The 23,689-nt window shown below is 35.0% G+C and overlaps 1 protein-coding gene across 1 annotated transcript; it reads left to right on the plus strand.

The window, feature by feature from the left end:
- The first annotated feature begins 285 nt into the window (after positions 1 to 285).
- Positions 286 to 22,969, plus strand: LOC118797940 (mucin-5AC-like). Its single transcript, XM_036557239.1, has 20 exons — positions 286 to 514; positions 1,688 to 2,086; positions 3,129 to 3,200; positions 3,697 to 3,765; positions 5,627 to 5,695; positions 5,823 to 5,858; positions 9,670 to 9,738; positions 10,148 to 10,213; positions 11,483 to 11,551; positions 13,776 to 13,811; positions 14,671 to 14,736; positions 14,984 to 15,016; positions 15,363 to 15,428; positions 16,266 to 16,301; positions 16,897 to 16,959; positions 18,039 to 18,104; positions 18,833 to 18,889; positions 22,110 to 22,175; positions 22,353 to 22,379; positions 22,806 to 22,969. Exons 1-20 carry the CDS (start codon positions 286 to 288, stop codon positions 22,967 to 22,969), a joined length of 1,758 nt encoding a protein of 585 aa, XP_036413132.1.
- Positions 22,970 to 23,689: the final 720 nt, after the last annotated feature.

Genomic DNA, 23,689 nt, shown 5'->3' on the forward strand with positions numbered 1-23,689 from the left:
TGTTTACCAGTGTACTGGCACTCTTGACTCGGGGCATAGTAGAATGTGGGTTCTTCATAGAAAAATTTGTTTCTTATTTCTTCAGCAGGCTCTCCAAACAATACAACTTTTGACCCCTGCAGTGTCTCTACTGTTCTTGATAATAGCTGGAGAAAAATAGATGGTTTCTACTACAGTGGTTACCGTGGTTTTGACGACACCCTGACCGAATGGAACGGCTGGTATCGACTGTATCTTCAGGGAAAAAGTGCTCAGATTCCTGAATCTGATTGGTGTGCGAGTTACATGACCTGTGGTGGTTACACAGCACTTTTACTTGGTGGATCTCATCCTCGACCACAGGACGGCATCGTCACCCGAGACATCTATGGATCATATGGCTATGTGATCAACAGCAGCCAATGTAATTCCTACAGATCAAACCCAATCCAAGTCAAAGCCTGTCCAGGAAATTACTACATCTACAGACTCGTCAAGCCAGCTGTATCAATTCCAATGCCCACATACTGTGCAGGTAAGTGATTATTATTCTGATTATTAATATCATATCAGTATTAATATATAAATTGAATATTGTTAAAAAAAAAAGTTTTGTTGACATTTTGTTCAACAATGTTGCAAGAATAATACTGAAATGTGTTATTTACATTGCAATTTACCAAAATTACCAAGAAAAAAGGAAAGATACAAAATGCAATATTTAGAAAAGTCATTCTCAGCACTGCGGTAACACTGACCTGGTGGTGGTGTGTTAATGTGTGTTGTGCTGGTATGAGTGGATCAGACACAGCAGTGCTGCTGGAGTTTTTAAACACTGTGTCCATTCACTGTCCACTCTGTTAGACACAGTTTGTGTTGGTCATCCTTTAGTCCCTCATCAGTAGTCACAGGACGCTGCCCACAGGACGCTGTTGGCTGGATATTTTTGGTTGGTGGACTATTCTCAGTCCAGCAGTGACAGGTGTGTCTGGTGTTTATGAACTCCAGCAGCACTGCTGTGTCTGATCCACTCAGACCAGCACAACTCGCACAAACACACCACCACCACGTCAGTGTTACTGCAGTGCTGAGAATGATCCATGTTTTCATGTCACTACCAAAACACAATGGGCCAGATTCATAAAATGCAGTGCCAGATTTAATATATGGTTAAGAGTAAATAAATTGGTGGTAACATGTTTGTCAGTTCACCAATGAGGGTAACAAGCATACTTTACTGTTTGTGTAATGTGAGGCATGGATGCATGTTTCCTTATTTTATATGGTAGCGATAACACATTTCCAATCAAATATATTTTTTAATGTTTTAATGAAAAATATTAGATTTTCTGTGTATACCTCTGTTCAAAGCTGTGTTTGCTAGTCATGCACTAGCATCTGAGTCCTGCTCAAAATAAGCTAAATCAATGTTCCTTGCTGAAACAGTCTCTACTGAAACATTTGGTAAAGTTTCAGTGGCGTTATGATGGTTTTGGTGGTTACAAACTGGAATATTTAATCACTTATTAAAAAAAAATAACTTTAGGACTAAAATCTAGTGACTCTATACCTAAAGTCCAATTCAGTAAAAAGTCAATAATGTGTTTTCAACTCTGACTTTGAACATATTTGACAGAATGATCCATATAATTGATACATTTGCTGTTGATATTTTCTAATTTTTTACGTTAATCTGTTTTCATAACAGTTGCTTTGGACTCTCCCAACTATGATCCCTGCAATATCTACACTGTGCTGGATCAACCCTGGAGAGCCACTAATGCAGCTGGAGGATCCTACTGTGACAACAGCTTCAACTGGAATGGCTGGTATCGGCTGCTGTATAATGGGATGAACATCCGTATGCCAGAGAGCTGTGCTAATCGATCCAGATGTGGTACTGATGTCGCTCTGTGGCTGAATGGATCTCACCCTCAGATAGAGGATGGAATAGTCACTCGTGGAGTCTGTGGGAGGTCAGGAAGTGACTGTTGTTACTACAGATCCACCCCAATTCGAGTCAAAGCATGTCCAGGAAACTATACCGTCTATGAGTTTGTCAGGCCAACATTATTCTGCAATGCTGTGCAGGCTGCTTACTGTGCAGGTAACTATCTTTCCAGTGATTTTAAGTAAGATTTGATCAGTTTTCCATTTTGGTTATGTGCCCCCTCTTCGGATTTCAGCAACAGAATTTTGATTCCTGTCATAATGACACAATGACATGGCCGTTAGAACTAAATTGAAGTAATCTCATAGATATTTCCAACAAGATTCTCATTATTTTAGCTTTTGAGTAGTGCACTGAATAGATCAACATAGTAAACAGTTTGATATTGGAAATAAGCAAAAATGAAGAAGCGCTGCTGGGGTCACTGATATTGGAAATGTTTAGAATGAAAAATACACTTGATTTGAGTATAAATATCTAATGGAGATTTATGTAGGTTAAATGTTCTGTAGAATTTTACTCACTTTACACAATGTTAATAATTAATGCATGGTTTGCATTAAGCAAGTTCAGAACCATCATTCAGTATTCAGCATTAATCTAAATGAACTATACATGGGCTTTTGTTGTTGATGTTTGATTTGATTTGGACATTGCCTTGTTTTGTTGTAGACATAACTCATACAACATCCTACTTCTGAACAATACATATTTAAAACGTCATACCATTTCATTCGATGCTGTGGTCTGCAAATAATTTCAGAAGGGGTGAAATATTAGAAAACACTGCTTTTTTTTGTAACATTTAGATAACGCAAATATTAGGTTTATTGATTTAGCAATCATTGAAGTAAGTCTACCTTCATTACAGACACTATAATTAGTCTTATAATTAGTATTATTAGTAATAAGATCAGATTACATACCATTTTTGAAAAAAGTGTACTCCTATAATGTTATGCATTCCTAATTTTTATGTTTTATTTAATTTAATATGACAAAAAATGCTACTGATAAACACTGTAAATAAAAAAGTAGTATTTTGCAATAAATTTTGTACACAGTACAATTACTGTGCGATATACACTGTTACCAGCTTGATCTTTAAGTCAGAATATGAGATAAATCTAAACTTTACTTTTTGTATTTTTATTATTTATATTTAATGTTTGATGTATGCTTCTTCTTTGTTTTTCAGATGTGAACACCATCACACCAGTCATTACCACAACAACTGCGGCCATTAGCACTCAACTGACCACCACTCCAAGTAGGTTTTCAGAGCATTTAAAATGAATGTAAATACATCGCTTCTGTCAGAACAAAACCTTGTATCTCCATTTTTGTCATTATTCAGTTGCTGACATAATTTGAAAATGCCTGTTGGTCTTTACATTGTGTGTAAATTTCACGATGCACGGACCCAAAGAAACAGCCCAGAGTGAGTTGGTAAAACTTCTGGTTCCATCGACTTACATTAAAAGTAAAGTATGTTTTTTCCTTCTCCTGTAAAGTTACCATTTTGGAGATACAAGGTTACAAGAGTAACTAATGTGAGAAATTTCACTAACATACGCAAACATTAAAAAATAATATTTCGCACTGATTTATATCGGCTCTTAGATTTGTCACTGGTCAATTAACACATGGATTTCTAAAAGTAAATGACTTAAGAATTTTCGATATCAATATAATGAGAAGATTCAATTCATGTTTTTTTTTTATGATGATTTATGTTTTAAGTTTGATGTATGCTATCTTTTCAGATGTGAGCACCATCATGCCAGTCTCTACCACAACTCCGGCCATTAGCACTGAACTGACCACCTCTCCAAGTAGGTTTTCAGAGGAATTGTAGCACATTATTGCCAAGTGGCCATCATCACTTCATAATAATTTGTCTATTTGCTTGTTTGTAGTGACATTGTCTTGTCTTGTTTTAGGCATAACTACTGTAATTCCTGCTGCTGAAATTTCATTCAATTTCACTCAACACACAGCCACTGAAGAAAAAAAATAATAATCATATATATATTTTGTTAGCCAGTGAATGGGCCATTCTTGGAATGTGCTTGCAAACACATCCCTTAGCATTGCAGTGAATGATTCACATCATTTCTTGTTATTTGAGTATTTTATGAGTGATTGGAAAGACTGAAAAGCCAATTTATGGGATAAAAAACATTGTCATTGGTGTAACACCCCCTGCTTGTGGCATTAATGACTATGATAAAGACTAATGACAGATTTTTTGGGGCTAATGAAAAATGTTCAGAATTGAAGATGTTACAAATGAATTGCTTTATTTGTTGTCAATATAATGAGTGGCAATCATGGTGATTCTGGATTCTACTGGATTCAATTCTCTAAAGTGGAGTCAGTTTTTCTGACTGGTACACTAATCAAACTGATGTCAGTGGTTCATTGTGAATTAGATTGAACATCCTAAGTTATTTTGGGAAACGTAGGCACAAGAATGACATGAACAAGTCCAGGTTATCTATGATATGAACAAATAAAACGATTGTCTGCTGCTACTGCTTTTAGTCATTTGACTAGTTTCATAGATATCAATGTGTGTGCTATACAGCGTGTCAGAAACCAGTCTATTTGAGAATCCTATCATTGTGGTTTGAGGGGTGTGTGATATGTTGAGTTAGCATCATAATTGCTGATTGCTAGGATATAAGCTCCCATTACTTGCTAGCTGCATTAGCCTCTAACTGTCTTTCTCTGAATATGGTGGCACACATACACATATCCCTTAGCTTTGCAACTTTACTATAATACAGATTTGTTAAACCTCATGCATAACGTATTAGTATTAATTCATATACCCTCAAATAATTAACAGCTTTACATCGTTTTGTTTAAAGTTTGCCTTTATTCATTATTGAAAGTGTTGCTTGACTGGAAAACTGCTTGTCTCCCCGGCCTATATACAAATATGAAAAATAACATTCGTCACTGATTCCATGCCATACGTTAAATGTGAGTAATGCACCTATGAAGAATAACGCTTTGAAAAATTACATAAACATTTAAAAAGTCCAAACACACTTCACATGATTTCATGTCATTGGTGCTACTAAAAAGAAGTTTACTTCAAATTCCTTCAAATTCCATATTAAGTTCTTTCTGTGGCGAAGCTCAGAAGGACTAGGGGAACAACATTTGTTGTGTTGTTGTTGTTGTTGTTGTTGTTGTTGTTGTTGTTGTTGTTTAGGCTGTTACTATTGTGAGAGGATAGTTGCATTCATTACAGTAATTGTGTCTGAGGAGGTTGGGCTTTGTAGTGTAACGAGGGGTTAGTTGTGTCTACCCTCCTTGTATGTCCTCCTGTTTTATCTCTTCCCTGTGTTTCATGTCGGAGTAACACTGAGCTGGGCATTCCTGGTCTTTGTAAAGACTCGCTGTTGAAGTGTCTGTTCAATAAAGAGCATTTGCCTGTATGCTTGATGTGTTCCACATATGCCTCTACGCTGATGCTACAGTATGCTAAATCTCTATGTTTTAGGTTAGGCCTTCAGATTGGTAGTCATGTAACACATGAGAAATACATGGATTTTCATTAAAGTAAATATTTGACAATATTTGTTGATATTTGTGTGATTATTGTGTGAGAATGGATTGATTCAAAAGACTCCAATTCATATATATGTTTTCTTTTTTATTATTATTACGTTCTCTTTTTAGATGTGAGCACCATCATGCCAGTCTCTACCACATCTCTGATCATTAGCACTGAACTGACCACCACTCCAAGTAGGTTTCCAGAGGAATTCTCAGCGTTTATCCTTTTACAAACTGGAGTAAGCAGATGATAAGAGTAACACATTATTGCTGACTTCACCATAACCAACTGTAGTGACACTGGCTTGTCTTGTTTTAGGCATAACTACTGTAAGTCCTGCTGCTGAAACAACAGGTACATTAAGACATTAACTTTTACTTAATTTCATTTTATATTAAATAAAACACAATTATATATGACAATTTGAAAATGCCATTTACCCTTTTACCCTTTACATATATATATTACATATATATTTATATATATATATATATATATATATATATATATATATATATCTATATATATTATATTATATATATTTAATGTACTATTTGTGTATATATATATATATATATATATATATATATATATATATATAGTTGTAAATGGATATATAGGAAACATTCCTTAGCTTTGCAGCTTTCCTACATTACTCATGCATAGCTCATATTAGTATTAATTCATGTGTTCTCCTATGATAAAAAGCTTTATGACTTTATGTTTAAAGTTTGCCTTTTTTTTTTCTTTGATGATTATTGAAAGTGTCTTTAAAATGTTTGCTTGGAAAGCATTTCTTCTCCCTAGCATTGTGTAGCATTTCAATTTTCAACATATCCAAACATTAAAAATAATATTTTTATATTATATTTTAAATAATAATATCAAAATTTCTCACTGATTTTATATTTATTATTCATATTTATCATTTGACGTATGCTATTTTCAGATGTGAGGACCATCATCTCTACCACAACTATGACTATTAGCACTGAACTGACCACAACTCCAAGTAGGTTTCCAGAGGAATTCTTAGCATTTATCCTTTAAATAGCTGTAGTCACCAGAGGCTGAATGTGGCACATTATAGCCATGTTAACTGTTAAGAGAGTAAATATTGTCAATCAAACAGTACCTGGCAAATGATAATACAAACCCACTCACACAGTTTCCTAAAACACAGGCTTATGTACCTGGAATGATAAAAAATACATATATATATGGTAATTGGTCCAGTGATTGGTTCAAAAAGGTTTCAAAAAGTCCCTTTTGCTATGCAGAATGTGTGTGTGCATGTTGTGTGTGTGGGTGTGTTTGTGTGTGTGTGTGTGTGTGTGTGTGTGTGTGTGTGTGTGTGTGCTATGTATGATAATTAGTTCTAGTTCTATGCACTTAATCTTCAAGGATTATTTAGTAAAGAAAATGGTTCTGTATAGAACTGTGAACACTCAAAGAACGTTTGTATGATTAAAAGTTTCTTTGCGATGTGTAAGTGTTCCTCAGATTGATGGAGAATATGCTGTAGATGGTTCTATATAGAACCTTTTTGAAAAGTGTTCTATATAGCACCAAGAAGTGTTCTACTGTTAAAAGCTTGACATTGTAACAATAGGAGGACCCTTTTTGTGCTGTATAGAACCCTTTTTAAAAAGGTTCTATATACAACCAGACACAAGACATTCTCCACCAGTCTAAAGAACCATTTCGCAATGCAAAGAACCCTATAATCATGCAAAGCATTCTTTGAGTGTTGACAGTTCTGTATAAAACGATTTTCTTTAATAAAGAAACCTCAAAGAACCATCTTTTAAGAGTGTGGCTGCTGGAGTATGTGTATATTTACATATACAAACGCATAAACATATTGAAGACATATCAGGTTGAACTCAGGCATGTTGTATTTCTGAAGTGTGTGTTACAGCATTTAACCCCGTAAAATCTCAGGCTTATTACGTAATGAGCCTTATTAGTCAGCAACTACAGGGACCTCAATGCAAACTGGTTGAGCTATTCTTAGGTTATAGAGGTGTGTGATAAAGCTGGGCCCTGGCCATGTAAGAGGTTAAGTGCTTGTGTGAAGTGTATGTGTGGTTGTTCCATTCCACGTAGTCAGAAGGTCAGACACATACAATCCATTTTCTAATTAAAACCTCACAATGTTTAATTGTGTATCATATCCACATTCTGTTTCCAACTGAACCATGTACCTGGGCCAAACTGAAACCACTGAACCTAAGTGAACCAAACTGAACCGAACCCTTATTAACATCATTTCATAATAATTTGTTTTGTTGAGTCTGTAGTGACATTGACTTGTCTTGTTGTAGGCATGACTACTGCAATTCCTGCAGCTGAAACAACAGGTACATTCATTGAACTTTCACTTTATTTCATTTTATTCAACACAAAGTCAATGAAGAGAAAAAATCACATAAAGACATTTAATGATATTTATTTCTGTAGCAGGGTTTTCGCTAGCAAGTAAATTCTCTGAATTCTCATTTTCTGAATATGGTGGCAAACATATCCCTTAGCTTTTGCAGTTAATGATTCATTCACATCATTTCTTGATAGTGGAGTATTTTGTGAGTGATTTGAAAGACTGAAGACTCCAGAATTAATAATAAGAATTGCTTTATCCATTGTCAGTATAATATATAAAGTCAATAATGGTAAATCTGTGCTATTGGATTCAGTTCTTCTCTGAAGTGGAGGCAGTTTTCTCGAGTGACTGATACACTAATAAAGTCAGCACTATAGTCAGTAGTTCACTGTAAATTAGACTGAGCAGCCATACTAAGTCATGATGATGACAGTGACAGTGAACATCAAGGAAAATGTATGCGCAAGAATGACATGAAAAAGCCCAGGTTATCTAAGATAGGGAAAAAATGGCTCCTGCTACTCTATTTTAGTCATTTGACTAGTTCCATAGATAGCAGTGTGTCCTTTAATGTGAGAAATCACAAAGTCTATTTGAGAATACTTTACTTGAGGTTTGGTTTGAGGAGTGTGTGAGATGATTTAGGAATATAGTTAGCATTACGCTGGGAATTGCTGGGATATAAGCTTCCATTACTTGTTAGCTGTATTAGCCTCATAGCTCCATTGCTAAAACTGAAGAAGCAAAGTTCAAACACAAAACACGTCTTCATTGACTGACTAGATTTGGGAAAACTGAGAAATTGTCACTTGTCATTTGTGTGAATTCCTAAGATATTAATATTTATTTTGCATTTCCTAAATCAAAGCCACCATATTGTCAAAAATCAGATTGAAATAGTCACAGTTTAACAGTTTTACAATAAAGCAATTGGTAATTGGTAAATGCAAGAAGAAATACACAGCATGAAGATATAATTATTTCTATTTGTAAAATGAAATCGGGCAGGACTATTAAACTGCCTGAATGAAAACCACAAGTAGGAGTCATAAAAACACCATGAAAAGATACAATAACAATACAACTATAATAAACTTCTCTATCTAGATTTTGTATTAAATTTGATTCCAGAGGGTTTACAGTATCTCAAGACATTCCACCCTGCAACACTGCTGAGAAAAGCAGAGAAAATCTTACAGTTACGTTCAAATTTTGGGTTCAATGATTGGACTCGGCAGTGTTATCTTGTTTTTGGACTGAGTTCAATATGTAATCAGCTGAAAGGTCAAAGCCAGCTTCAAAGATGGCAACTTGAAACCAGGACATCCCCATTTCAAAACTTGAGGTGCTCTGACTTTTTTTGCAGTATAGATGTGGGGAGTGTTCCAGTCTTTGTCACACCTGGTCCTCAATGGTGATGGGTTCTCACTCAGGAGGTGTTCAGGGTGATATCCCCCAAGGCTTCTTCTGTGTCATAATCTTAATGTTTCATGCATGATTTCACGTTTACTTTTAGATGTAACATGGTATATTTTATATATTAACACAATCAATTACTTAATTGATTACTTTTTGTAGATATAGTATTAAGTAGAACTTTAATCGTTTTTGTAAGACCCAAGACATTGGTGGGGGTGGGGGGTGGTCAGTAAAAGACATTCACTTTACTACACCAGTATGCTCAATTATACTGAAAAAAAGGTTAAATTTAACATGAAAATGAAAGTCAGAATGAGAGAAATGTAACCTTCAAATGATTTGTTGTTGTATGTATCCTTTCAGATGTGAGCAGCATTACATCAGGCTCAACCACACCTGAGGTCATTAGCACTAGACTGACCCTAACTCCATGTAAGTCACCTACTTACAAGCTAGATCAATCAAAAATTTACATTGGTACATTAAATTATTTGTTGCTATTTTTGTTACAGGTTTACAGTAACTGATAGGGAAATTATTATTTATCTAAAATAAGCAGAATCCTTTTAGTTATAAACAACACCACATGTAGAAATGAGATTTGAATGACATTTAAGGTTTCCTTTAACTATGAGGTACTTTCAGTTGTCTTTTAAACAGCACAATACCTGTGTATAAAGACAAAACAGTAAAGGAAAATGATTCAGTCAAAATTGTAATAATCATAATTGTAAACTATCTATGATAAATGATATAATAGAGTAATAATATAATACAGTATTATTGTAAAACTAAAAACTAACTCCTTTTTTCACATCTTTGTTTTATGCCTTCTTTTCAGACATGAGCACCTTGCCGGTCTCTACAACAACACCAAGTGTTAGCACTGAACTGACCACGACTCCAAGTGGGTTTCCAGACTAATAACTCCGAATAACTTACAGACTAGATCGGCACTGTAGAAATTCAGAGTAGCACATGTAATCAAGCTCTTGGGTCCTGCTTTATATTTACTGTCTGTAATAACTGTGTAGTTACACATTAACAATACTATATTGAAAAATAATACAACAATGTAACTGCTGGTCAGTTACTGACTCTTACAGATGGATGACAGTAGTATAGCTTCGCTTTAACTTATGTGATTGCACAAATATATTTTTTGTATTTTCTTTCATGTAATTACACAGTTAATAAGGCACACTGCTATTCGAGCAAGACATTTCTATTGTAACTGTACTACTACAGCTAGCTAAGTGTTCGGAAAGCTGGCATTTCCTGCGATGATGCAGTGTAATGTACATAATCACATAACTCCTGTTATAATCAGAAATACCTTGTTGGAAAAAGTTCATACAAATGTAACTACCTTCACCTTATTACACATGTATCATTATCATCATTTAATGATTACATGAATAGAAACAGAAGTTTATACACACACACATGCGCGCACACACACACATGCGCGCACACACACACACACACACACACATACATATATATATATATATATTATATATATATATATATATATATATATATATACATACAGTAGTTACATTCTTGTTACATGTGTTGTTAATGTGTCACTACACAGTTATTAGACCAGCTCTTGTTTTGTTGAATTTGAGTGTAATTCTTACAGTCACTATAAGTTTATAATCAGCACTTTTCTCAAGTTCAGCATAATTTCAATTACCTCTGATTATTATTATTTGTTTCAGAGTAAATGATGTTAGACATGCTAGTGTTTAGAAGAATCTGTTGTGATGTTGGCTTGTCTTGTTTTAGGGGCATCTACAGCAGTTTCATCTGCTGAGACAACAGGTACATTAAACTTACATGTTACAAAAAATTACCATGACTCCTGATAGGGGAGAGAGTGGCATGGTCTAACGCATTTAGTCTCTTGCTAATTCATTTTAAAACTACCATTTAAAAGTAAAAAAAAAATCAATTACTTACTTTTGTAGATGGTATTAAATAGAACTATAATCGTTTTTTGAAAGACCCAAGACATTGGCTGGGGGGGGTTGGTCAGTAAAAGACATTCACTTTACTAAACCAGTATGCTCAATTACACTGAAAAAAGGTTAAATTTAACATGAAAATGAGAGTCAGAATGAGAGAAATGTAACCTTCAAATGATTTGTTGTTGTATGTATCCTTTCAGATGTGAGCACCATTACATCAGGCTCAACCACACCTGAGGTCATTAGCACTAGACTGACCCTAACTCCATGTAAGTCATCTACTTACAAGCTAGATCAATCAAAAATTTAGATTGGTACATTAAATTATTTGTTGCTATTTTTGTTACAGGTTTACAGTAACTGATAGGGAATTATTGTTTATCTAAAATAAGCAGAACCTTTTTAGTTATAAACACCACCACATGTAGAAATTAGATTTGAATGACATTTAAGGTTTCATTTAACTATGAGGTACAAATATGCACATATGGACTTTGATAAAGTTATTGTTATTTTAGCTGTCTACCTCAGCAAATTTGATTTAAAATTAACAAATTAAAACAAGCCTCTTCCCTGAGATGATTACAGCTGTCTTCAATTACTACTTGTACTTGGAGCATTTTGCCTTCAGTTTTCCTTTCAGTAAATGAAAAGCAGGCTTGATTGGATTAAAGTTAGGTGATTGACTTGGACATTGCAGAGAATTCTACTCATTTGCATTAAAAAATGGTTGGGTTGCTTTTGCAATATGCTAGTTATTGTTTTGAAGCATTTGGCTGAATGTGAGCAGGTAATATAGTCCTACACACTTCTACAATGATTTGGATCATGAGCAGTTCTTTGCCTTCTCTATTCCCATCATTCTGGTATAAGTCTATCTTTTTATCTGTCCAAAAGTTGTCGTTTTAGAACTGTACATGCATTTTTGGATTTTTTCTTTTTTTTTTCTTTTTGAGACTTACCAATGGTTTACATTTTGTGGTAAACCCTTTTTATTTACTCTGGTGAAGTCTTCACTTGATTGTTGACTTTTACACTGATACACTAACCTCCTAGAGGGTGTTCTTAATCTAGCTGTTGTAAAGGAGTTTTTCTTTATCAGGAAAATACTTTTTCTGTCATCTACACCTGTTTTCCATGGTCTGTTTGCTGTTTCTAAGCTCATCAGTACATTCATTCTTTGTAAGAATGTACTAAATGGTTAACTTGGCCACACCTAAAGTTACTGTTTTCACTGTGATAGGTTTGATTTGATTGTCCAGTTTATTGAAGGCTTGCTTCACCAAATGCTCATAAATGAAAAAAAAAAGCAATGATAACAGTAAATATATCAATGTCAAAATAGTTATGGACCAACTGTACTGTACATTTATACCCCTGAACTTACCTTTCCTACCTGTAGCCTTTTCAGTAAATGTGTATATTCATTCATGGTATCATTTGTAGTATATGTATAGGTAGCTATTACCAGCTGTCCCCACTATGAACAGTTATTTCATCATCAACACTAGAATACAAGCTAATAATATTAGCATTAGCTACCAATCTATTCATGTTACTTTAGCAAGCTCAAATAGTTTATAACGTTAATGTTTTGTTCCATCTTTTCAGATGTAAACATGATGCAAGCCCCTAAGACAACAGCGACCATTAGTACTGAACTGACCACGTTTCCAAGTAGGTTTCCAGAAGAACATTTAACCAACAGACTAGATCAGCATTGTACCCACTTAAAAATGATGGTTCTTCAAGGCGTCTTTAATCAATTCCTATATAGAACAAAGAACACTTAAAGAACCATTTGCATGACTAATGGGCTGGTTATTCGCATCAAGAAAGGGTTCTTCAGATTGATGGATAATGTGTTGTAGATGGTTCTATATAGAACATTTTGGAAAAGTGTTCTATATGGCACCAAAAAGGGTTCTTGTGTTATTGCAAGCTTGACACTGTAACAGTAGAAGAACCTTTTTTCTGCTATATAGAACCCTTTTCAAAAATTTCCATAGAGGACCGTCTACAGCACATTCTCCATCAATGAGAAGAACACCTTCATAATGCAAAGAACCTTTTAACCATGCAAAGGGTTCTTTGAGTGTTCATGGATATATATATATATATATATATATATATAAATATATATATATATATATATATATATATATATATATGTATATGTGATATATATATATATATATATATATATATATATATATATATATATGTGTGTGTGTGTGTGTGTGTATATATGTATATATATATATATGTATATATATGTATGTGTAATATATATATATATATATATATATATATATATATATATATATATATATATATATATGGTTACATATGGTATATAGAACCATTTTATTTACTAAAGAACCCCTGAAAAACCCCTTTTTAAGAGTGTCTATTTATTTTCTGAATATATAATGCCAGACATGCTTTTTTTTGTTGAGTTTATTGTTGTGACATTAGTTTATCTTCTTGTAGGGACAACTGGGCAAACTTCTGCAGCAGAGACAACAGGTAGCTTAGAGAAAAAAAAGGAGTTTTATGGTTTTTCATCATAAAAAAACTAAACAAAAAAATGAGTCTAACAAACAAAGTACATCATCATCGAAATTCAGTGAGAAAACATGTCAGAAAATAACAAGAAGCAACAGCATCACAATGAAAAGAGTAACTGACTGAGCAAGTGGTTAAATAGTCTGTACCGTAAGTGAAATGAGTTCCATGTGAGGAGAACGAGTAGAGCTGGAGTTGGGTGGCATTCATTTAAAAACATTTGACCTTTGTTTCATATTTCAACATTAAAAAAGCGTTTAATTCTAAACTGATGTAGTTACAGTTTGGCATACTGCACGCTGTGTGTCATTGAACATAAAATATCAACAGAATAAAAATAAAACACAAGTTTGTTTTATAACAAAAGCTCTGCATGGCAGCAAAGTTGAACAATTCCTTCACTGAGCCGCTTAGTAAAGTGGCAACTAACTTTGGCAGAAATGAATGTCTTTTGAATGAAATATGGGACTATATACTGAAGGAAATAACGCAGGACTTTAAATGCAGCCAGTATCCAGAATACTGGTTGCAGTAAAATGAACTAATTAGCTATTAAACTTGCTTTATTAAAGTTAGTATAATGTTTAGATAACACGCTGTGCACACACATACCGTAACATATACAAATGTCTACAATCACCCAGATTTTTGCGTTCATTCCAATCTTTTTTATACTGAAAGTTTAAAAATATGAGGAACAATTCTTTCATTAGACACAAGCATACATACTAATAATATAAGTATTACCTACCAAATAAACTCATGTTACTTTAGCAAACTCAAACTTTTTTCACATCTTTGTTTTACACCTTCTTTTCAGATCTGAGAACTACACCAGTCACTGTGACAGCAGCGACCACAAGCGCTGAACGGACCACCACTCCAAGTAAGTTTCCAGAGGAACTTTTTAACTGTCAAATAACTTACAGACTAGATCAGCACTGTAGAGATTCAGAGTAGTGTTATATCATCTGTTGTCAATTTTGTTACAGGCTCTTCATCATAATTGTAAACTAGCTATAATAAATGATATAATAGAATCAACGGTGTTATTGTAATTAGCTAAACTACATAACGCCAGACATGCTCTTCTATCGCTGAATCTGTTGTGATGTCGGCTTGTCTTTGTTTAGTGACATCTGCAACTACTTCTGCTGAGACTACAGGTACATTAGACTTTCATTTCTTTCAGTAATGATTGACCAATAGGGGAGAGCGGGGCACAAAAAACACATTGTTTTTTCTAAATCATTAAAAAAATTCTTTGAGTCAGATTACATTACAAGCAACAGAAACACGGCTGCAAATGAAAACTACTCATGAAAATGTGTAATCAGTCTATGTAATCCCACATTTTTCTACTGAAAATTTGAAAACATGCTCAAAAACTACTTCTTCATTAGACACTAGCATACATGCAAATAATGTTAGCATTAGCTATGAAGCTAACTCCTATTACTTTAGCAAACTCAAATGACCCTTTCACATCTTTGTTTTATACCTTCTTTTCAGACATGAGCACCATGCCAGTCTCTACAACAACACCAACCGTTAGCACTGAACTGACCATGACTCCAAGTGGGTTTCCAGACAAATAGCTACAAATAACTTACAGACCAGTTTGGCACTGTAGAGATTCAGAGTAGCACATGTAATCAAGCTCTTGGGTCCTGCTTTATATTTACTGTCTGCAATAACTGTGTAGTTACACATTAGCAATACTATGTAGAACAATAATACAACAATGTAACTGCTGGTCAGTTACTGACTCTTACAGATAGATTACAGTAGTACAGCTTTGGTTTAACTTATGTGATTGCACAAATATTTTTTTTGTATTTTCTTTTATGTAATTACACAGTTAATAAGGCACACTACTGTCTGAGCAAGACATTTCTATTGTAACTGTACTACTACAGCTAGCTAAATGTTAGGAAAGCTGGCATTTCCTGCGATGATGCAGTGTAATGTATATAATCACATAACTCCTGTTACAATCAGAAATATCTTGTTGGAAAAAGTTCATACAAATGTAACTACCTTCACCTTATTACACATTTATCACTACAGTGATTACATTAATAGAAACAGAAGTTTATACACACACACACACACACACACACACACAAATATATATATATATATATATATATATATATATATATATATATATAAAACTAATCCATCTGTAACAGTGAGTATATGTCAGCAGCAGTTACATTCTTGTTACATGTATTGTTAATGTGTAACTACACAGTTATTAGACCAGCTCTTGTTTTGTTGATTTTCATTGTAATTCTTACAAGTTTAGCATAATTTCAATTACCTGTGATTATTATTTTTTTCAAAGTAAATGATGTTAGACATGCTAGTGTTTAGATGAATGTGTTGTGATGTTGGCTTGTCTTGTTTTAGGGGCATCTACTGCAGTTTCATCTGCTGAGACAACAGGTACATTAAACTTACATGTTACAAAAACTACCATGACTCCTGATAGGGGAGAGCGTGGCACGACCTAACGCATTTAGTTTCTTGCTAATTCATTTTAAAACTATCATTTAAAAGCAAAAATTTCAGGCAACATATACATCCTTGCTACAAATTAAAACATAATCTTTGCACAGTGAAACAAATGTCAAATAAAATTCACGCCTTATGCGATGTTAATTGTGATGGACTACCAACTCTGTAGCAGCAGTTTGGAGAAGGCCTTTTCCTGTTCCTTTGGTTTGATGGGTTCGGTGTGGCAGAACTCCAGTGGCCTGCACAAAGCCCTGTCCTTAACCTCATTGAGCACCTTTGGAATGAACTGTAATTATGGTTGTGAGCCAGGCCCTCTCATCCAACATCAGGGTCTGACCTCACAGATGGTCTTTTGACTGAAAGGGCACAAATTGGCCAGGTGTCCACATACTTTTGGCCATATAGTGTAAATGTATGACTTTAAGTAAAAATAATCCAGTTCTACATATTAATGCTTCAAAGTTTCCAAGCTAATATATTTCTTTAGCCTTTTTAACTTAATCATTTTATACCCTCTTTTCAGAAGTGAGCACCTCGCCAGGCTCTACAACAGCTACCATCACAACTGGACTGACCACGACTCCAAGTAGGTCTCCAGAGCAACATTTTAACCTTTTAACAACTCAAAAACTAGATCAACACTGTAAATGTTTAGAGCAGCACCTCATCTCATAACAGATTTTGTCGTAATTTAATGATGCCAGATCAGCTCTTGATTTAATGAATCTGTTATGATGTTGGTTTGTCTTGTTTTTGGGAAGTCTGGTGCAACTACATTTGCATGAGACAACAGATACATTAATTGGCATGTTGCTTTATTTGATTCAGTGATTATAAATCTGCCGTGGCTACAGATCATGTACAGGGAGAAAAAGTCTTCACAGATGTGCAGGTCACCAATGACATTGGCCCTCACACAACCCCATACCATGATAGATGAAGGCTTTTGGACTTTGCGTTGGTAACAGTTGGGTCTCGAGAACTTGTGTTGGTCCAGAGAATGCAATGTCCATTATTTCCGAAAACAGTCTGAAAATTGTTTTGCTATCTTATGTTAATTAATATTATCTATAATTTGATTTAATTTTAGTGTGACTTATTCAAAAATGCTCCAGTTTGGTTGAGTCTGTTGTGACATTATCTTGTTTTAGTGGCCTCTACTGCAACTACATCTGCTGAGACAATAGGTACATTAACTTATATGTGGTTTCATATGTTTCAGTAATGGTTTAAAGAAAAAAAAAACTGCCATGACTGCAAACAGTGGAGAGTGTGGGGCAACCAAACACACTTTCTTCTGTCAAAATCATTTAAAAAGTATTGCAATACAGGTAACTTGCACTGTTTCATCGCTGCTGTGTCAGAACTGGCAGATTTTTGCTTGACTGTAAGTAGAAGAAGAGACATCAGAACAATGAAATAAAACTTCCATAAATAATTACTTTAGATTGATTTTGGAGTGACAGGAGTGTCACTAGAGATGTATGCCTTTATTCATCCAGAATCATGTGTTCATATTCTACTAAAAGTAGAAAAATATGAGCAGAAAATTCTCATTCTGTAGATGCTAGCATGCATGCTAATAATGTTAGCATTACCTACAGAGCTAACTCATGTTAACTGAAGTGAGTGTTTAAACAGCTTTGTTTTGTATAATCTTTTCAGATGTGCGCACCACACCAGTCTCTACAACAACTCTGACCATTAGCACTGAACTGACCACGACTCCAAGTAGGTTTCCAGATGAAAATTTTAACTTTCAAATAACTTACAGGCTAAATCAGCACTGCAGAGGTTTACAGTAGAACATGACATCATCTGTTGGCTTTTTTGGTTACAGGTTGGGGACTAGCGTACATTATTACTGTAGTAATAATATAGTAATAATATAGTAATAGTAATACACGGATTAATATTATTTTAGTGTAAATAATGGCAGACATGCTCTTATTTTGTTGAATCTGGCTTGTCTTGTTTAAGGGGCATCTACTGCAGCTCCTGCTGAGACAACAGGTACATTAGACTCACATTTATTTAATTTGATTCAGTAATTATTTAAGAAGCTGCCATAACTACACATAGGGGAGAGTGACAGGACAACCTAACGCAATTAGTATTTTTGTATTATTATTTATTTACTTATTTGCTTGTTTTGTACAAGGAACATCAAAAAAATAAACAACTCAGCTGACATATGAGGGAATGCACATGTTCCAACTTACCCCATATGTGGGTTTTATCATGACAGATTGAGGAGTCTAGTTGTAACCTTGACTAAAACTCTGTAATTTAATGGAAACACCAATAGTTCAACACAGTGTTATGTTGTTTAAATCAGACAATCATTACATTATAAAATATAATTATGATTTGTGAACAGAGAAAATATGTTAAATATTTTCTTTACATGGTACCAGTAACATGTTTTTATATCTCTGTGCTTTTGTGTTTTAATGTAGCCACACCAGTCCCTGCAACAACAGCATCCACTAGCACTAAACTGACTACCACTCCAAGTAGGTTTCCAGAGGAACAATTTAACCTACAAAAAAACTTAGACTATATCAGTATTTTAAAGGTTCAAAGAAGCACATTATATCATCTGTTGACCTTTTTGATTACAGGTTGTAAACTATATATATATAGTTTACAACCATAACATTGTGACCACCTCCTTGTTTCTATGCTCATTGTCCATTTTATCAGCTCTACTTACTATATAGGTGCACTTTGTAGTTCTACAATTACAGACTGTAGTCCATCTGTTTCTCTGCATACTTTGTTAGCCCCCTTTTACCCTGTTCTTCAGTGGTCAGGATCCCCATGGACCCTCACAGAGCAGGTACTATTTGCGTGGTGGATCATTCTCAGCACTGCAGTAACACTGATGTGGTGGTGGTGGTGTGTAAGTGTGTGTTGCGCTGGCCTGAGTGGATCAGCCACAGCAGTGCTGCTGAAGTTTTTAAACACCTCAGTGTCACTGCTGGACTAAATAGTCCACCAACCAAAAATATCCAGCCAACAGCGTCCTGTGGGCAGCGTCCTGTGGCCACTGATGAAGTACTAGAGGATGACCAACACAAACTGTGCAGCAGCGGATGAGCTATCGTCTCTGACTTTACGTCTCCAGAACTCCAGAAGCATTGCTGTGTCTGATCCACTTGTACCAGCACAACACACACTAACACACCACCACCACGTCAGTGTTACTGCAGTGCTGAGAATGATCCACCACCCAAATAGGACCTGCTCTGTGAGGGTTCATGGGGGTCCTGACCACTGAAGAACAGGGTAAAAGGGGGATAACAAAGTATGCAGAGAAACAGATGGACTACAGTCTGTAACTGTAGAACTACAAAGTGCACCTTTATAGTAAGTGGAGCTGATAAAATGGACAATGACTGTAAAAAAACAAGGAGGTGGAGAATGTTATGCCTGATCAGTGTACAGTATTAATATGCTTGGTTACAATAATGTCAGATATACTCTTATTTAGTTGAATCTATTGTGGTTTTGGCTTGTCTTGTTTTAGTGGCATCTACTGCTTCTGCTGAGAGAACAGGTAAATTAAACTTACATGTTGTGTCATTTAATTCAGTAATGGTTCAAAATAAAAAAACAAAAACCTGCCATTTCTCCAGATAGTGGAGAGTGGGGTGCAACCAACCCCTTTTTCTTTTTTGTATTTGTGCTAGATGTGTTTACAACAAACAACATACCCACCTCTTCAACCAATTAAAACATATACTTAGTCCCCAGCATCTACAGTCTGTGAACAGTTAATACAAAAGCAAAGTAAATGCAAATGTTACAACTTACCCATCTGCTGTGGTTCAATGCAATGGACTGAGGTGCTAGTTGTAACACTCACTAAAATGTTTGCATATCGCTGCTGTCAGAACAAAAACACGCGTCTCCAAAATGATAACTTTACAGGAGAAGGACAAAATCATTACTTTTAATGTAAGTCAATGGAACCAGACTTTTTTCTAAGTAATTTTGGGTCATTTCCTTTGGTTGAAATTTACACACAATGTAAAGGACGCAGCCCTTTTCAAATTATATCAAAAACAAGAAAAATGGATATACGAGGTTTTGTTAGGAAAGCAACGATGTGTTGTCTAAACCAAATTTTCCAACCTTAGTACATTCAAATACGTAAATAATGTTTTGTAGGACTACAAAGTTAAAAATAGAATAAATATCGTAAATGGATAAAAATATTTGGGCACTCCTTGACAAATTTATCATTTCCCTTTTTCAAATCCTACATTTTTCTACTGAAAGATTAAATGTATGAGTTAAAAAGACAATCGATATGTAGACATTAGCATATGTGCCAGTAAAGTTAGCATTAGCTACCAAGTTATGTTTGTATCTTTCATATTCCCATCAGATATGAGCGCAACACCAGTCTCTACAGTGACACCGACCATTAGCACTGAACTGACCACAACTCCAAGTAGGTTTCCAGCATTTTATCCTTCAATTTTCAGAATAGATTAGCACTATATAGGTTCAGAGTAGCACATTACATATCTGTTGTTTTTTGTTACATGTTCAGTCACAACTTAAGAGTGGGTTTAGCACAATTGTAATTAGCTGTGATTGATTTTATTTTAGAGTAAACACTACCAGAAATGCTGTTGTTTAGATTAATCTGTTGTGATGTAGAACAAAAAGAACTGCCATGATTACAAATTGCCTTCAGACAAACTACAAAGTAGGAGGAGAAATACAGTCTCAGAATACAGAACAGTCTCAGAATACAGAACAGTAAAATAAAAATGTACAGTTTTAGACAAAGGTCTGTCAAAATGATATGTTCTACACTGTAGAAAATGGCTCATCTACCTAAAAAATACGTCCTGTGGTAACAAGTAAATTAACTAGTTTTATTCAACCTAAATAAATACTTTGAATGAACAATTCTTTCGATCAAATTAATTTTGTGAGTTGAATAAAACTAGTTCAATTGCTTGTTACCACATGAAGTAATCTTTTTAGGTAGATCTGACGAGCCACTTTTTACAGTGTATTTGAAATGAAATAAAGAATTTCTGCAGCAGTTTTTCATTTTCAAATGTTAATGAATATTTTTTTTGGTTACCATAAAAATAGTCATGTCAATAGGCATGTCAAGAATTGTCTTTCAATCTTTCAAGCCTTGTGCTAACATTCAGTAGCCATGGGCTCCTCTAAGCCGCTGGGAGGATCTGAAAATGGAGCTAACTTATGCCTATAAGGCAGAAGAAGCCTAAAAAAAATCAAAGCATACAATTTCCAATGTCTGAGATTTCGTTAAGAACTGGCAGTTAAGGGGAACTGTAAAGGTCAAGACAATATCAGAAGACCAAGAAAAACTTCAAAATACACTGCTTTTATGAAAAACCCCATTAGACAGTAAAGGACAGGAATGTTTCGCTGAAAAAGCCAAAAAATAAAGTATGCAAGTACAAATAAGCCAAAGGCATTTTGGAAAGAAGTCCTAATAAAGTAACTAATGACTAATGAAGGACTAATGAAGTAAAAATGGATCTCTTTGACCACAGAATGATGTTTTCAAATTCCACATTTTCTACTAAAATAATCAACAATATCAGGAAAAAAAAACAAAAAAAAAAACACTTGTTTTCACACACGCTAATAATAATAGCATTAGCTTCCAAGCTAACTCATATTTCTTGAGCAAACTCTAAATATTTTTACTGTCTTTGTTTTATATACTCTTTTCAGATGTGAGCATCACGTCATTCTCTACAACAACATCGGCCATTACCACTGAACTGACCACAACTCCAAGTAGGTTTAGAGTAGCACATTACATCAATTGTTATCATGTTTGTTTCAGGTTCATAATTACCACTTTATAATAAGTTTAGCCTATTTGTAATGAGTTATGATTAATTTGATAAATTCTACATAATGCCTGACTCTTCTTTTCTTAAATGTGTTGTAATTTGGCTTGTCTTGTTTTAGGGGCAGCTACTTCTGCTGAGACAACAGGTACATGAAACTTGCTTGTTGCATGTTTCCTTTCATTAAGTAATGATTAAAATACAGATAGTGGAGATTGTAGGACAACCTAACACATTTAGTTCTTGAGTAAGTATTCAAGTAAGATTGAAAGTGAAAACACCAATTTTGCCATCCAGAATCTTGTGTGTCTGGAGAAATTCCAGTTTTTTTTGGCTGATAATGTAAAGAGTATAAGCAAAAGTACTAGCATAAGTACTAATAATGTTAGCATTACCTACCAAGCAAACTCATGTTTCTTATAAAACTCAATTGAACTCAATCATATTTGTTTTATTCTCTCTTTTCAGATGTGAGCTCCATGCCAGTCTCTACAAGAATAGCGACCACTAGCACTAAACTGACCACGACTCCATGTAAGTTCAGAGTAGCACTGTGGCATGCGCCATTCCCCAGGCCCTGATGACAGCAGCGAGCGCCGGGAACAAGGCGGGGCACGAACTCCAAGCCCAGACAAAACCCTGCGAAGAGAGCAAGAAGGGGATGAAATCCATAAGGGAGTGGGGGACGGTGCAAGTATCGAGCCCCACCTCCTGGGCACTGCCCTGGTCCTGCAGTGAGGCCACTTTAATTTGCCTTATGTTTGATCCTGGTGGATGAGCCGAGAGAGTGGGGGCAGTGACCAGAAGGCGGAGCAACGAGCTCTTGTTCCTTCAGCTCGGGTGCTCACGCTGCTCTTAATGAGAGCCAGTTGAGCGGAGAGGGCCACGCGCTGTCCTCCACTCCCGCTGTCCTCCCACTCCTCTCATCACTGTCTTCGTGGGGTTTCAAATGATGAGTCCAAATGATGTGTAGACTGAGAAACAACACTGGAGACCATACTCCAGACTTGAGCACTGCAACGCTACCAGACATGCTCTTGTATTGCTGAATCTGTTGTGACGTTGGCTTGTCTTGTCTTAGGGACATCCACTGCAATTACTTCTCATGAGACAACAGGTAAATTAAACTTACATGTGGTGGCATTTGATTTAGTAATGGGACAACCTTAGAAGTTTAGTAGTTGATTCAAAATGTAAACATAAACTTTATTTCTAGTATCATCCAGAAACATGTGTTCATTCAAGGAAATTCCACATTTTTCTAATGACAGTATAAAGAATATGATCAAAAAACACCAGCATATATGCTACTCATGTTAGCATTTTCTATTAAGTGAACTCATGTTTCCTAAGCAAACAAGAAGTTTTTTTTTGTTTTTTGTTTTTTTTTAAATATATCTTTGTTTTGTACCCTTTTTTCAGACGTGAGCACCACACCAGTCTCTACAACACCAACCA

The sequence above is a fragment of the Colossoma macropomum genome, unplaced genomic scaffold, assembly GCF_904425465.1.
Source record: "Colossoma macropomum unplaced genomic scaffold, Colossoma_macropomum, whole genome shotgun sequence".
NCBI classification, from domain to species: Eukaryota; Metazoa; Chordata; class Actinopteri; order Characiformes; family Serrasalmidae; genus Colossoma; species Colossoma macropomum.